This window comes from Taudactylus pleione, unplaced genomic scaffold, assembly GCF_031769625.1.
Source record: "Taudactylus pleione unplaced genomic scaffold, aTauple2 ptg000548l, whole genome shotgun sequence".
NCBI classification, from domain to species: Eukaryota; Metazoa; Chordata; class Amphibia; order Anura; family Myobatrachidae; genus Taudactylus; species Taudactylus pleione.
This window is the reverse complement of record NW_028284950.1, coordinates 1,368,483-1,387,654: the sequence shown is the minus strand read 5'-3', so window position 1 is coordinate 1,387,654 and position 19,172 is coordinate 1,368,483. Positions and strand designations below refer to the sequence as shown.

The following is a 19,172-nucleotide window of genomic DNA, read 5'->3' as shown; positions in this document are numbered from 1 at the left end:
GGAAGCCGGCGGTCGCAATGCAACGTTTTTATTATTTATTATTATTATTTATCTAAATGAAGCTTTATAATCTAATGAAAGTATACCATAACCTCAAAGTTAAATTCTGGTCATTGTACATATGAGCAATATCCTTTGCTATGAGCAATGTATCGCAATGGGAAGGAGCCTGTGTCTTCTTACTCCATGAAACTATAATAAATTATATTTAGGATACCATTATAAAATGTCTATCATGCATACAATGGTATTATAAGTATATATTATTATATACAAGTATATTTATATTTAGATTCTGGTAAAGCCACTTGCCAAGCCACCAGGTATAATGTGTTTTCTATAGTACAGGATGATATGATTATAGATACCCACTTATAGTAATGCACATTTTGCTTTTACAGCACTTACAGTATGTACAAATAATAGCGGTTATAAATGCATATATTTTAAACAGTTGCATAAATTGTCAACATAATTTACAAATCGGTACTTGTGTACTTTACGCAGAGCCGTAGCCAGACTTTTTGGTGCCCTGTGCCAGAAAGAGCATTGGCGCCCCCCTCATTTTTCAAAGGGACGTAATGCAACCAAAAAAGGGGAATGGCCTCATGGGGAAGGGCCAGGGAAGAGATAGGAGAGGCCAGGAGATGCTGGGGATGAAATAAGAGGAAGTTATAAGTGAGAATGATAATAAACAGAAATTTGACAGGCCCTAACAGCGCCCCCTGACCTGTGGTGCCCTGTGCGATGACACCGGCCGCACTACCCTAGCTACAGCCCTGACTTTACGGATTAATTGCAGAGAGAACCCAATGAATGTTTTAAATGGTACTTGTGTACTTTATGTATCAATCATGGTAATGTCTAAATCCCCTTCACGGAGAGGAACCTGACGTCATCAGCCAGTGTCCAGCGTCATTCCCTACCATCCAAGTGGGCATAAAGGGGGAATATAACCTTGTTGTGATCGTAGCGAGCCAACGAGCCCAAAGCGTGGCGATCGCAGTGGGCCCGCAAGGGGACAACTTTCTTCTTTAGGTGGGGACAACTTTCGGTACTTGTGTATGTAATGTTACATACACAAGTACCATTTAAAACATTCATTGGGCTCTCTCTGCCATGATGCAATGAGTCCGTAAAGTTCACAAGTACCTACAAATCTTTCAGAACTTATTTTTTTCAAATAGCCAGGTAGGGCAAAATAGGAATTAATCAGCCAACTGTTCAGGACCTTTGTCCGATGACCTATGGCATATTCAGTATACAGTACTACATACAGTACTAGACAGCACTGCAGGAGTTAATGTGTTGTTACGGATGTGGTGGGTGTGTCTTACACTACTCTGCTTACTGACAATCTTCTCTTCCATTCTCACTCTCTCTAATAACATGACTGCCGACATAGTCCTGCTTGCTGCTGTTTCCCTGCTCTCTGCCTGCCAGCAAGGTAAGTGCTTTGCTCCATATTCCAAATGGGCATGTACTGTACAACCCTGGTGTTTGCCAGTCCATGGTGCCATCCCTTTATGTTCTTGTTCAGTATCTGTTCAGGGATTTTACTGTTCATGGTTCTATAATACATTGTTATTATAAAGGTCTGGCTGCAAGCTTGGGGTTGCAGGTCAGCGAGGCTCTGGACCAGATGTGCTGATGAGAGAGAATACTTTGAAGCTAGTGTAAGCATCAACTTATTGTACAGTAAGTCCCCTATTCATCCAAGTGGATTGGTATTGGTATTCCATCTTCATGCAATGTGAGGTGCATCCGGCAAGTAAATGGGGGTCATTCTGTGTGATATGGACATTCCTTGGCTATATGTTCTGTGATTTAACGCAATGGCTTCTGATATTTCTAAGTATTATATACTAAAAAAAAATCCGCAAAGGAATGTAGCATCAGAAGGGTTAATCTGAAGTTATATGCCCTAGAGGCTTCCTTAGACTATGAGGTTCTCCTATTGCATCATGCACATACATTCAGCATACGTGCTATATTACAGTGTAAATCTCATGTTTGCTTACCTTATGTATGATGATGGTGTATCTCAGGAAACTCTTATAAAAGTAAAGAAAGAACTGTGGGGCAAATGGATCAAGTGGAGTCAAAATGAAACGGCCACTTACTAAATGCGAACAGATGAGCTTTTCCTCACTTGTCTAATAACACATAGCGACATCTGAGGATGGAGCTTTAGTTACTTATATCTCCCAATGCCGCCTCCAACATCCTCTTTCATGCTCCCTCCGTCCTACATGACATCTCAGGGTTTTCTCCTGCATTCGCAGCAGGGCCATCCAGAGGCTATTATTGGCTCCATTTACTAACAAAGCATAACGCTTTTAGTGCTCGCTAAAGGGGTTATGCCACCTTTCTGCATTTAATAAACAGCGGTAATCTAAGATTGCCGCTGTTTTCACAGCATTGCTCTCGCCATCTTTTAGTTGGCGAGAGCGATGCGGTCCCCATTGCCGGCAATGGAGACCCAGCGGTGCCTTTCTAGCTTCAGTGAAGCCTTCCAGGCACTGCCGGGTTCCCGTGTCATGCACATGCGCAAACGGACCGTCGCAAATGTGCATAATACTGGAGCCCCGTTGCTGGCAGCGTTAGGCCCAGCAGAGGACCTCGCCGAGGACTTTGCGGGACTTCGCCGGAGGGGTAGTATTAATAAATACTAGTGGCATTTTCATTTGTATCACAGTCATACTGAACGAAAATTGCTGCTGGTATTTTTGTTCTATTGTAAATGGGGCCCTATGTATCACATCTGTACCAGGATGATGTGATGGGACAGGAACCGCCAGAGGGCTCAGTTGTTACTGCAACATCTCTCCAGTGTAGGGTTGCTCTACGTGTGTCCTGAGTTACATTACCGGCTACAGAGAACCAAGATCTGCAGCATCGTCCGGCGTATGTAACCGACTAGCTGAGTCACCTTGCGTGTGAGCAAGGGGCACTGCAGGCATCATAATGCGGCCAGGCTACACATACTACATACACTTACAGCGCACTGACCTCCACCGCCACTCCGCAGCCGCCCCGGTACTGAGCTCGCTGCGCATATTATTTTTAAAACTTTTTTGGAGAGGGGGCGTGGCCACACCTCTCGGATTTGTCCACGCCCCCAGTGTGTCCCAGATTTCTTTTTTTTTTTAAATATAGTAACCCTACTCCAGTGACGCTCTTTTGGTACACTGCAGCGCTAAGACATATTGCATTGCAGGGCGTGCCCCAGGGGGAGCCGCACCCTGTGCAGAACAGTACCTAGTCACCCCTTACCTTCGCGTGGCCTAATCACCATAGGCTGCACCCCCTATATGATGTTGTTTGGGGGCATGCTTCCCGTTAACATCAGGCTGGGGGTGAGCCCAGCACTACGTCAGTAGCTGGCCTGCCCCTGCTTCCCCCAAACCCTCCGCTCAGCCCCTCACATACTGTACATACTGTATCTACTCCAGCTTCGTAATAGTACATAATAAATGTGTAAGCAAACTAAAAAAATGCAAACTGCAGCCAAATTGCAAAGCCGATGCAAAGATATATGGTGTGCTGGGCTGCTGTGATGTAAGACGGGGGGGGGGGGAAGTGGTGCCGGACCCTGGCCCATACTTGCCAACCCTCCCTCACTGTCAGGGAGACTCCCTGAAATTGCACCTGAAGAGTCTATTAATCTCCCTGATTGCACCTTACCCCATTATGAAGCTGTTATATTTAAAAAAAGCGGAGATATATACATTCAAATGGAATCTTTAGTATAATTTCCCTGCATTGATTATACGGCACAATGATCCCTATGGTACATGCATTTCTGAGAAGTATCAGTGTGTTTTCATCAACAAATAGATCTTACTGACTGCTTTTAGGCTTGTTTACATTTGGATGTAAGTCAGTTTTATGACACACCTTTTAGATGTAGCAGTACACTCCACTTTATAGCCACGCTCATTAGGTGTTGCTTTCACGGGATCGGTATGAAATACCGCCAGCCCTATGACCGGCAGTTCGCATTCCGGCAGCGGCAGGCCGACAGAAGCAGAGTTCCCGGCAGCGGAAGCCCGACAGCGCTGGAAATCCCAATCGTCCGTAGGTAAGTAAAAACTGACCTAACCCCCTAACCCTCCTTAGGGGTGCCTAACCCTAACCTCCCCCCCAAGTGCCTAACCCTAACCCCCCTTTCCCCGCTGCCTAAACCTAAGTCCTCCGGGGGTGCCTAACCCTAAGTCCCCCCCAGGGGTGCCTAACCCTAACCCTCCCGGGGGGGTGCCTAACCCTAAGTCCCCCCCAGGTGCCCTAAACCTAACCCTCCCGCCCGTGGCTGTCCACTCGCGGCACCCGGCATCCCTTCAATCGGCATGCCATGCGCCGGTCTCCCCTTCGTCGGAAAAATGACAGGAGTCTAGATTTAGACGCCTGTCATTTAACCCTCGCCAGGATAAAGCAATCTGGACACCCGGTTTCCCGATTGCATCCCGCTTTCACAATCTCCCTGAAATGCTTTTTCAAAAGTAGGCACGTATGCGGCCGGGCCCCTCCAGCAAGCCCGTGCCCGGGTAGTTAGTACCCGCTCCCCCCCTCTCAGCACCCCTGGATTTTACAGAGATAGATAGATAGATATGACAGAGATAGATAGATATGACAGAGATAGATAGATAGATAGATAGATAGATATGACAGAGATAGATAGATAGAGATAGATAGATAGATAGATAGATAGATAGATAGATAGATATGACAGAGATAGATAGATATGTAGCGTTCCCCCTAGGCTGTTTTAGCGGGGCGCGGCACCCTGCCCTCCAGGAGGAGGGCAAAAAGCGCCCTGCCCTCACAGCCTGCGGGTGCTGTCCTCACCCGCGGGACGCAGTGTCCTGCGGGTGGAGAAACGTGCAGTGACCCGGTCACCGCCGGAGAATAGATGCCGGGCGCATGCGCCCGGCATCTATTCTCCCTTTCTGCAGCACTTGGGGGCTGCCCGTAGTTTCCGTAAGTGCCCCCAAGTATGACGAAAAGGGGACGCGTCTTATAGACACGCCCCCTTTTCATGACCACGCCCCCTTTTCGGACGCGCGCCGTTGCCCTCTCTAGCTCCGGCGCCCTGACTGCCACCGGAGCTAGAGTGAACACTAGATATGCATAGATAGATAGATAGATAGATAGAGATAGATATGCATAGATAGATAGATAGGTAGATAGATATGACAGAGATAGATAAATAGATAGATATGATAGAGATAGATATGAGATAGATAGGACAGAGATAGATAGATAGAGATATGATAGAGATAGATATGACAGAGATAGATATGATAGATAGATATGATAGAGATAGATATGATAGATAGATAGATAGATAGATAGATAGATATGACAGAGATAGATAGATAGATAGATAGATATGACAGAGATAGATAAGATAGAGATAGATAGATATGACAGAGATAGATAGATAGATAGATATGACAGAGATAGATAAGATAGAGATAGATAGATATGACAGAGATAGATAGATAGATAGATAGATAGATAGATAGATATGACAGAGATAGATAAGATAGAGATAGATAGATATGACAGAGATAGATAGATAGATATGACAGAGATAGATAGATATGATAGAGATGGATAGATATGATAGACAGATAGATATGAGAGAGATAGATAGATATGATAGAGATATATAGATATGACAGAGATAGATAGATAGATAGATAGATAGATATGAGAGAGAGAGATAGATAGATAAGATAGAGATAGATAGATATGACAGAGATAGATAGATAGATAGATAGATAGATAGATAGATAGATATGAGATAGATAGATAGATAGATATGACAGAGATCGATCGATAGATAGATAGATATGACAGAGATAGATAGATATGATATAGATAGATAGATATGACAGAGGTAGATAGATATGATAGAGATGGATAGATATGATAGACAGATAGATATGAGAGAGATAGATAGATATGATAGAGATATATAGATATGACAGAGATAGATAGATAGATAGATAGATAGATATGAGAGAGAGAGATAGATAGATAAGATAGAGATAGATAGATAGATATGACAGAGATAGATAGATAGATAGATAGATAGATATGAGATAGATAGATAGATAGATAGATAGATATGACAGAGATCGATCGATAGATAGATAGATAGATATGACAGAGATAGATAGATATGATATAGATAGATAGATAGATAGATAGATAGATAGATAGATAGATATGACAGAGGTAGATAGATATGACACAGATAGATATGATATAGATAGATATGACATAGATAGATATGACACAGATAGATATGATATAGATAGATAGATAGATAGATAGATAGATAGATAGATAGATAGATAGATAGATAGATATGACACAGATAGATATGTCAGAGATAGATAGATAGATATGACAGAGATAGATAGATAGATGTGACACAGATAGATATGATATAGATAAGATAGATAGATAGATAGATAGATAGATAGATAGATAGATAGATAGATAGATATGACAGAGGTAGATAGATATGACACAGATATATATGATATAGATGGATGGATGGATAGATAGATAGATAGATAGATAGATAGATAGATATGATATAGATGGATAGATAGATAGATATGACAGAGGTAGATAGATAGATATGACACAGATAGATATGATATAGATAGATAGATAGATATGACAGAGGTAGATAGATAGATATGATATAGATAGATAGATAGATAGATAGATAGATAGATAGATAGATAGATAGATAGATATGACAGAGATAGAGAGATAGATAGTTAGATAGATAGATATATAGATAGATAGATAGATAGGAGGACAGATATAGATAGATAGATAGATAGATAAATAGATATGACACAGATAGATATGACAGAGATAGATAGATAGATATGACAGAGATAGATAGATAGATATGACACAGATAGATATGATATAGATAAGATAGATAGATAGATAGATAGATATGACAGAGGTAGATAGATATAACACAGATAGATATGATATAGATAGATAGATAGATAGATAGATAGATAGATAGATAGATAGATATGACAGAGATAGATAGATATGACAGAGATAGATAAGATAGAGATAGATAGATAGATATGACAGAGATAGATAGATATGATAGAGATAGATAGATATGATAGATAGATAGATAGATAGATAGATAGATAGATAGATAGATAGATATGAGAGAGATAGATAGATATGATAGAGATATATAGATATGACAGAGATGGATAGACAGATAGATAGATAGATAGATAGATAGATAAGATAGAGATATATAGATATGACAGAGATGGATAGATAGATAGATAGATAGATAGATAGATATGACAGAGATAGATAGATAGATAGATAGATATGACACAGATAGATATGACAGAGGTAGATAGATAGATATGACACAGATAGATATGACAGAGATCGATAGATAGATAGATAGATAGATATGACAGAGAAAGATAGATAGATAGATATGATATAGATAGATAGATAGATAGATAGATATGACAGAGGTAGATAGATATGACAGAGGTAGATAGATATGATATAGATAGATAGATAGATATGACACAGATAGATATGATATAGATAGATAGATAGATAGATAGATAGATAGATAGATAGATAGATATGACACAGATAGATATGACAGAGATAGATATATATGACAGAGATAGATAGATATGACACAGATAGATATGATATAGATAGATAGATAGATAGATAGATAGATAGGATAGATATGAGATAGATAGATATGACAGAGATAGACAGATAGATATGACAGAGATAGATAGATAGATATGACAGAGATAGATAGATAGATAGATAGATATGATATAGATAAGATAGATAGATAGATATGACAGAGGTAGATAGATATGACACAGATAGATATGACAGAGAAAGATAGATAGATAGATAGATAGATAATGACACAGATATATATGATATAGATGGATAGATAGATAGATAGATAGATAGATATGATATAGATAGACAGATAGATAGATATGACAGATAGATATGACAGAGAAAGATAGATAGATAGATAGATATGACAGAGATAGATAGATGATAGATAGATAGATAGATAGATAGATAGATAGATATGACACAGATATATATGATATAGATGGATAGATAGATAGATAGATAGATAGATATGATATAGATAGATAGATAGATAGATATGACAGAGGTAGATAGATAGATAGATAGATAGATAGATATGATATAGATAGATAGATAGATAGGATAGATATGACAGAGATAGATAGATCGATCGATCGATAGAGATGGATAGATAGATAGATATGACAGAGATAGATAGATAGATAGATAGATATGACAGAGATAGATAGATATGACAGAGAGAGATAGATAGATAGATAGGAGGACAGATATAGATAGATAGATAGATAGATAGATAGATAGATATGACACAGATAGATAGATAGATAAATAGATAGATATGACACAGATAGATATGACAGAGATAGATAGATAGATAGATAGATATGACAGAGATAGAAAGATAGATATGACACAGATAGATATGATATAGATAAGATAGATAGATAGATAGATATATATGACACAGATAGATATGACAGAGAAAGAAAGATAGATAGATATGACAGAGATAGATAGATGATAGATAGATAGATAGATAGATAGATAGATAGATATGATATAGATAGATAGATAGATAGATATGATATAGATGGATAGATAGATAGATATGACAGAGGTAGATAGATACATAGATATGATATAGATAGATAGATAGATAGATAGATATGACAGAGGTAGATAGATAGATACATAGATATGACACAGATAGATATGATATAGATAGATAGATAGATAGATAGATATGACAGAGGTAGATAGATAGATAGATATGACAGAGATAGATAGATAGATAGATATGACAGAGATAGATAGATCGATCGATAGAGATGGATAGATAGATAGATAGATAGATAGATAGGAGGACAGATATAGATAGACAGATAGATAGATAGATAGATATGACAGAGATAGATTGATAGATAGATAGATAGATAGATATGACACAGATAGATAGATCGATCGATAGAGATGGATGGATAGATCGATCGATAGAGATGGATGGATAGATAGATAGATAGATAGATAGATAGATATGACAGAGATAGATAGATAGATAGATATGACAGAGATAGAGAGATAGATAGATATGACACAGATAGATATGACAGAGATAGATAGATTAATAGATAGATAGATATGACAGAGATAGATAGATATGACACAGATAGATATGATATAGATAAGATAGATAGATAGATGTGACAGAGGTAGATAGATATGACACAGATAGATATGATATAGATAGATAGATAGATAGATAGATATGACACAGATAGATATGACAGAGAAAGATAGATAGATAGATATGACAGAGATAGATAGATGATAGATATGATATAGATGGATAGATAGATATGATATAGATGGATAGATAGATAGATATGACAGAGGTAGATAGATAGATAGATAGATAGATAGATAGATAGATAGATATGACACAGATAGATATGATATGATATAGATAGATAGATAGATAGATATGACAGAGGTAGATAGATAGATATGACACATATAGATATGATATAGATAGATAGATATGACAGAGATAGATAGATGATAGATAGATAGATAGATAGATAGATATGATATAGATGGATAGATAGATAAATATGACAGAGGTAGATAGATACATAGATATGACACAGATAGATATGATATAGATAGATAGATAGATAGATATGACAGAGGTAGATAGATGATAGATATGATATAGATGGATAGATAGATATGATATAGATGGATAGATAGATAGATATGACAGAGGTAGATAGATAGATAGATAGATAGATAGATATGACACAGATAGATATGATATGATATAGATAGATAGATAGATAGATATGACAGAGGTAGATAGATAGATATGACACATATAGATATGATATAGATAGATAGATATGACAGAGATAGATAGATGATAGATAGATAGATAGATAGATATGATATAGATGGATAGATAGATAAATATGACAGAGGTAGATAGATACATAGATATGACACAGATAGATATGATATAGATAGATAGATAGATAGATATGACAGAGGTAGATAGATAGATAGATAGATAGATATGATATAGATAGATAGATATGACAGAGATAGATAGATGATAGATAGATAGATAGATAGATAGATAGATATGACAGAGGTAGATAGATATAACACAGATAGATATGATATAGATAGATAGATAGATAGATAGATAGATAGATAGATATGACAGAGATAGATAGATATGACAGAGATAGATAAGATAGAGATAGATAGATAGATATGACAGAGATAGATAGATATGATAGAGATAGATAGATATGATAGATAGATAGATAGATAGATAGATAGATATGAGAGAGATAGATAGATATGATAGAGATATATAGATATGACAGAGATGGATAGACAGATAGATAGATAGATAGATAGATAAGATAGAGATATATAGATATGACAGAGATGGATAGATAGATAGATAGATAGATAGATATGACAGAGATAGATAGATAGATAGATAGATAGATATGACACAGATAGATATGACAGAGGTAGATAGATAGATATGACACAGATAGATATGACAGAGATCGATAGATAGATAGATAGATAGATATGACAGAGAAAGATAGATAGATAGATATGATATAGATAGATAGATAGATAGATAGATAGATAGATATGACAGAGGTAGATAGATATGACAGAGGTAGATAGATATGATATAGATAGATAGATAGATATGACACAGATAGATATGATATAGATAGATAGATAGATAGATAGATAGATAGATAGATATGACACAGATAGATATGACAGAGATAGATATATATGACAGAGATAGATAGATATGACACAGATAGATATGATATAGATAGATAGATAGATAGATAGATAGATAGATAGATAGATAGGATAGATATGAGATAGATAGATATGACAGAGATAGACAGATAGATATGACAGAGATAGATAGATAGATATGACAGAGATAGATAGATAGATAGATAGATATGATATAGATAAGATAGATAGATAGATATGACAGAGGTAGATAGATATGACACAGATAGATATGACAGAGAAAGATAGATAGATAGATAGATAGATAATGACACAGATATATATGATATAGATGGATAGATAGATAGATAGATAGATAGATAGATATGATATAGATAGACAGATAGATAGATATGACAGATAGATATGACAGAGAAAGATAGATAGATAGATAGATAGATATGACAGAGATAGATAGATGATAGATAGATAGATAGATAGATAGATATGACACAGATATATATGATATAGATGGATAGATAGATAGATAGATAGATAGATAGATATGATATAGATAGATAGATAGATAGATATGACAGAGGTAGATAGATAGATAGATAGATAGATAGATATGATATAGATAGATAGATAGGATAGATATGACAGAGATAGATAGATCGATCGATCGATAGAGATGGATAGATAGATAGATATGACAGAGATAGATAGATAGATAGATAGATAGATATGACAGAGATAGATAGATATGACAGAGAGAGATAGATAGATAGATAGGAGGACAGATATAGATAGATAGATAGATAGATAGATAGATAGATATGACACAGATAGATAGATAGATAAATAGATAGATATGACACAGATAGATATGACAGAGATAGATAGATAGATAGATAGATATGACAGAGATAGAAAGATAGATATGACACAGATAGATATGATATAGATAAGATAGATAGATAGATAGATATATATGACACAGATAGATATGACAGAGAAAGAAAGATAGATAGATATGACAGAGATAGATAGATGATAGATAGATAGATAGATAGATAGATAGATATGATATAGATAGATAGATAGATAGATATGATATAGATGGATAGATAGATAGATATGACAGAGGTAGATAGATACATAGATATGATATAGATAGATAGATAGATAGATAGATATGACAGAGGTAGATAGATAGATACATAGATATGACACAGATAGATATGATATAGATAGATAGATAGATAGATAGATAGATATGACAGAGGTAGATAGATAGATAGATATGACAGAGATAGATAGATAGATAGATATGACAGAGATAGATAGATCGATCGATAGAGATGGATAGATAGATAGATAGATAGATAGATAGGAGGACAGATATAGATAGACAGATAGATAGATAGATAGATATGACAGAGATAGATTGATAGATAGATAGATAGATAGATATGACACAGATAGATAGATCGATCGATAGAGATGGATGGATAGATCGATCGATAGAGATGGATGGATAGATAGATAGATAGATAGATAGATATGACAGAGATAGATAGATAGATAGATATGACAGAGATAGAGAGATAGATAGATATGACACAGATAGATATGACAGAGATAGATAGATTAATAGATAGATAGATATGACAGAGATAGATAGATATGACACAGATAGATATGATATAGATAAGATAGATAGATAGATGTGACAGAGGTAGATAGATATGACACAGATAGATATGATATAGATAGATAGATAGATAGATAGATATGACACAGATAGATATGACAGAGAAAGATAGATAGATAGATATGACAGAGATAGATAGATGATAGATATGATATAGATGGATAGATAGATATGATATAGATGGATAGATAGATAGATATGACAGAGGTAGATAGATAGATAGATAGATAGATAGATAGATAGATAGATAGATATGACACAGATAGATATGATATGATATAGATAGATAGATAGATAGATATGACAGAGGTAGATAGATAGATATGACACATATAGATATGATATAGATAGATAGATATGACAGAGATAGATAGATGATAGATAGATAGATAGATAGATATGATATAGATGGATAGATAGATAAATATGACAGAGGTAGATAGATACATAGATATGACACAGATAGATATGATATAGATAGATAGATAGATAGATATGACAGAGGTAGATAGATGATAGATATGATATAGATGGATAGATAGATATGATATAGATGGATAGATAGATAGATATGACAGAGGTAGATAGATAGATAGATAGATAGATAGATATGACACAGATAGATATGATATGATATAGATAGATAGATAGATAGATATGACAGAGGTAGATAGATAGATATGACACATATAGATATGATATAGATAGATAGATATGACAGAGATAGATAGATGATAGATAGATAGATAGATAGATATGATATAGATGGATAGATAGATAAATATGACAGAGGTAGATAGATACATAGATATGACACAGATAGATATGATATAGATAGATAGATAGATAGATATGACAGAGGTAGATAGATAGATAGATAGATAGATATGATATAGATAGATAGATATGACAGAGATAGATAGATGATAGATAGATAGATAGATAGATAGATAGATAGATATGATATAGATAGATAGATAGATAGATAGATATGATATAGATATGACAGAGGTAGATAGATACATAGATATGACACAGAGAGATATGATATAGATAGATAGATAGATAGATATGACAGAGATAGATAGATTAATAGATAGATAGATATGACAGAGATAGATAGATAGATAGATATGACACAGATAGATATGATATAGATAAGATAGATAGATAGATGTGACAGAGGTAGATAGATATGACACAGATAGATATGATATAGATAGATAGATAGATAGATAGATAGATAGATAGATAGATAGATAGATATGACACAGATAGATATGACAGAGAAAGATAGATAGATAGATATGACAGAGATAGATAGATGATAGATATGATATAGATGGATAGATAGATATGATATAGATGGATAGATAGATAGATAGATAGATATGACACATATAGATATGATATAGATAGATAGATATGACAGAGATAGATAGATGATAGATAGATAGATAGATAGATATGATATAGATAGATAGATAGATATGATATAGATGGATAGATAGATAAATATGACAGAGGTAGATAGATACATAGATATGACACAGATAGGTATGATATAGATAGATAGATAGATATGACAGAGGTAGATAGATAGATAGATATGACACAGATAGATATGATATAGATAGATAGATATGACAGAGATAGATAGATGATAGATATATATGATATAGATAGATAGATATGATATAGATGGATAGATAGATAGATATGACAGAGGTAGATAGATACATAGATATGACACAGATAGATATGATATAGATAGAGAGATAGATATGACAGAGGTAGATAGATAGATAGATAGATAGATAGATAGATAGATAGATAGATAGATAGATAGATATGACACAGATAGATATGACAGAGATAGATAGATCGATCGATAGAGATGGATAGATAGATAGACAGATATGACAGAGATAGAGAGATAGATAGATAGATAGATAGATAGGAGGACAGATATAGATAGACAGATAGATAGATATGACAGAGATAGATAGATAGATATGACACAGATAGATATGATATAGATAGATAGATATGACAGAGATAGATAGATAGATAGATAGATAGATAGATAGATAGATAGATATGACACAGATAGATATGATATAGATAGATAGATAGATATGACAGAGATAGATAGATAGATAGATAGATATGACACAGATAGATATGATATAGATAGATATGACAGAGATAGATAGATAGATATGATATAGATAGATAGATAGATAGATATGATATAGATGGATAGATAGATAGATATGACAGAGGTAGATAGATACATAGATATGACACAGATAGATATGATATAGATAGATAGATATGACAGAGGTAGATAGATAGATAGATATGACACAGATAGATATGATATAGATAGATAGATATGACAGAGATAGATAGATAGATCGATCGATAGAGATGGATAGATAGATAGATAGATAGATATGACAGAGATAGATAGATAGATAGATAGGAGGACAGATATAGATAGACAGATAGATAGATATGACAGAGATAGATTGATAGATAGATATGATAGAGATAGATAGATAGATAGATAGATATGACAGAGATAGATAGATATGTAGCGTTCCCGCTAGGCTGTTTTAGTGCGGCGCGGCGCCCTGCCCTCCCTCTGGAGGGCAAAAAGCACCCTGCCCTCCAGGAGGAGGGCAAAAAGCGCCCTGCCCTCACAGCCTGCGGGTGCCGTCCTCACCCGCGGGACGCAGTGTCCTGCGGGTGGAGAAACGTGCGGTGACCCGGTCACCACCGGAGAATAGATGCCCGGCATCTATTCTCCCTTTCTGCAGCTCTTGGGGGCTGCCCGTAGTGTCCGTAAGTGCCGGGCACGCCCCCAAGTATGACGAAAAGGGGATGCGTCTTATAGACATGCCCCCTTTTCATGACCACGCCCCCTTTTCGGACGCGCGCCGTTGCCCTTTCTAGCTAGAGTGAACACTAGATATGCATAGATAGATAGATAGAGATAGTTATGTATAGATAGATAGATAGATAGATAGATATGACAGAGATAGATAAATAGATAGATATGATAGAGATAGATATGAGATAGATAGATAGATAGATAAATAGATAGATATGACAGAGATAGATAGATATGACAGAGATAGATAGATATGACACAGATAGATAAATATGATATAGATAGATAGATATGACAGAGGTAGATAGATAGATATGACACAGATAGATATGATATAGATAGATAGATAGATATGACAGAGATAGATAGATAGATAGATAGATAGATAGATAGATATGACACAGATATATATGATATAGATGGATGGATAGATAGATAGATATGACACAGATAGATATGATATAGATAGATAGATAGATATGACAGAGATAGATAGATAGATAGATAGATAGATAGATAGATAGATAGATAGATAGATATGACACAGATAGATATGATATAGATAGATAGATATGACAGAGGTAGATAGATAGATAGATAGATAGATAGATATGATATAGATAGATAGATATGACAGAGATAGATAGATAGATAGATAGATATGACAGAGATAGATAGATAGATAGATAGATATGACAGAGATAGATAGATAGATAGATAGATAGATAGATAGATAGATAGATATGACACAGATAGATAGATAGATATGACAGAGATAGATAGATAGATATTACACAGATAGATATGATATAGATAGATAGATAGATATGACAGAGATAGATAGATATGACAGAGGTAGATAGATAGATAGGTATGACACAGATAGATATGATATAGATAGATAGATAGATAGATAGATAGATAGATAGATAGATAGATAGATAGATAGATAGCGCCCCAGCAGCAGCAGCAGCAGCAGCAGCAGGGAGGGAGTTGCACATATGTCTGCATTTCTGACAGAGGCACCTGGCACTTACCACCAGTGTGTCACTCTTCAGAATGCAACTGCAGCTCTCATCCCAACACAGGCTCCTCGTCTCAGTCTGTCTCTTCAAAGGGGCGGAGCGACCCTGTGCCTGGCTGGGAGTGAGGGGAGGGGAGGGGAGGAAACAGCAAGGGACAGGAGCTGTGCTGTCCGATGTCAGGCTGTCTGTGTGAAGAGTGACAGCACAGCCTGAGCCTATGTGACTAGCTACAGTAGACAGAGGGCCTGATTCAGAGCTGGACGCTCTGACCAGAGCGCTTGCTCTGAATCAGGGCCTCCTGCCTCAACTTGGAGCGGCCTTATGGACGCTCGCACAGCTGTGGGTTACCACCCACAGCTTATGCGAGCGTCCATGATGATGGTCGCGATGGTCAAGACCATCGCGACCATCGGGCTTGCGACGGAGACCCTGCGGTAGGGTCTCGCTGCCGCAAGCCCTGGAGTGATTTTGGCTCTATCAGAGCCAAAATCACTCCCACTGACATCACTAGTGATGTCAGTGGGGCCGGACCCAGACGGTAGGCGTTCCCAAGGGAACGCCTCCATCTGGCAGCCACGCCCCCAGCACGCCCACCAAAGGGGGCGTGCTGTCAATCAACATCGACAGCACGCCCCCTTTGGTGCGAGACCCAGAGCGACGGCTACCCCGTCGCTAGCCGGGTCTCGCGCATGCGCACGACGGAGCTCCCTACGTCGTGCGCATTTGGGTACCATCGACCCGCTTGCGAGCGTCCTGTGCTCGTGAGCGGGTCTGAATGAGACCCAGAGAGCAAGAGAGAGCAGTGACTGCACCTTCTAACTAGGGATGTGCGCCGGACCATTTTTGACGGATTTGGATTTGGTTCTAATTTGTCATCCGGATTTGGATTTGCCAAACTGCGGTGACTGGCTTTGGCTTTGGATTTGGATTTTTTTACAAAAATTGACAAAAAAAAAGCTAAAATCACATAAATTGGTCTGTTTTTTCTTCCTAGAGTATTATTAACCTCAATAACATTCATTTCCAGTCAATTTAGACCATATCACAGCTTATAATATTGGTTTCAACATTATTGGCCAAAGGTTGCAGTGAGCTGACAGGTTACTAAGCGACAAAGCAGCGGCACAACGACACAGACACCACAGTATAACATCTATGACACACTGCCACACAGCAGTGGCAGAAATGAAAGTAGTGCACCCACCCAGTGGGGTACGGCCAGCAGAATCACAGTACTTGTTTACATAGTGGGCTACGGCCCAAGGAGTCACAGTGCATCTTATTCACATTACACCACACATTGGACCTCATTCAGAGTGGGTCGAAGCGGCCGCACGGTCGTACGGGAAAAGGGGCCAGATATGCAAATGATTCCCTCACAAGTTGCGTCCCTAAGTTCGTATCGGTAGCTGGCCGACCAAGGGGAGGAAGCGGCCGGATTTTAAAAAAATACGCCCCCTTCTCGTACGCATTGCACGTCATCTCCGGGCATATAAGGATTAATCAAGACCATCGGAACTGGTCGTAGAGCTTTAGGTTGACCATACCCTCTCTTAAGCTCTACGATCATGTCAGTGTAAAAACCTCCCATGTCACATGTGCCATGACGCTACTTTGTTAATTATGCACTCCCATAAACCGTATGCACTCCCATAAAACGCCGTTTGCATAATTAGGCACGCCTGCGTTCGGATCTCCACTCCCCCGTTTTCAAGCACCTTCCCCTTACCACCCACAAACGCCTCAATCTGTCACTCAAACTACCGACCTGGCTATGTTCAAGGAGAGAGAAATTTCTGATCGTAGCGGCTAGTTTGCGCACGCGAATTGCGAACTTTACGCATGCACAGTATAGCGAACATTGGTGGCGTACGACCGTGCGGCCGCTTCAACCGACCTGAATGAGGTCCATAGTGCCCCTGATTCACATTACAACATAAAGTACTGTCTCTTATTTATGTTACAACAACACACAGTAGTGCCCCTTTTACACAATGCCCACAGTAGTGCCCCTTTTACACAATGCCCACAGTAGTGCCCCTTTTACACAATGCCTACAGTAGTGACCCTTTTACACAATGCCCACAGTAGTGACTCTTATACACAAACCCCACAGTAGTAATGCCCATTATACAATGCCCACAGTAGTAGTGCCACTTATACAATGCCCACAGCAATAGTGTCCCTCACACAATGCCCCCAGCAGTGGTGTCCCTTACACAATGCCCCCAGCAGTGGTGTCACTTACACAATGCCCCCAGTAGTGGTGCCCCCTATGCAGCCCCCTTAGTAGTAGGGCCCCCTATGCAGTGCCCCCAGTAGTAGTATGACTCCCAGTAGAATGCCCCCCATTAGCAGGAGCCCCCAGTAGTATGCCCCCCGTAAGCAGGCCCCCAGTAGCATGCCCCCCATTAGCAGGCCCCCAGTAGTAGGTCCCCCCCAGTAGTATGCCCCCATAAGCAAGCCCCCAGTAGTATGCCCCCCATTAGCAGGCCATCAGTAGTATGCCCCCCAGTAGTATGCCCCCCATTAGCAGGCCCCCCAGTAGTATGCCCCCCATTAGCAGGCCCCCCAG

General features: G+C 37.7%; 1 protein-coding gene across 1 annotated transcript in view; it reads left to right on the top strand.

Moving 5' to 3' along the window:
- Window positions 1-1,360: 1,360 nt before the first annotated feature.
- MGST2 (microsomal glutathione S-transferase 2) overlaps window positions 1,361-19,172 on the top strand; it is an 80,212-nt gene continuing 62,400 nt past the window's right edge. Inside the window, exon 1 of the mRNA XM_088451441.1 lies at window positions 1,361-1,447. Within this exon, the coding sequence (XP_088307567.1) occupies window positions 1,390-1,447 (58 nt within the window). The 5' untranslated portion in view covers window positions 1,361-1,389. The remainder of the gene's footprint in view (window positions 1,448-19,172) is intronic.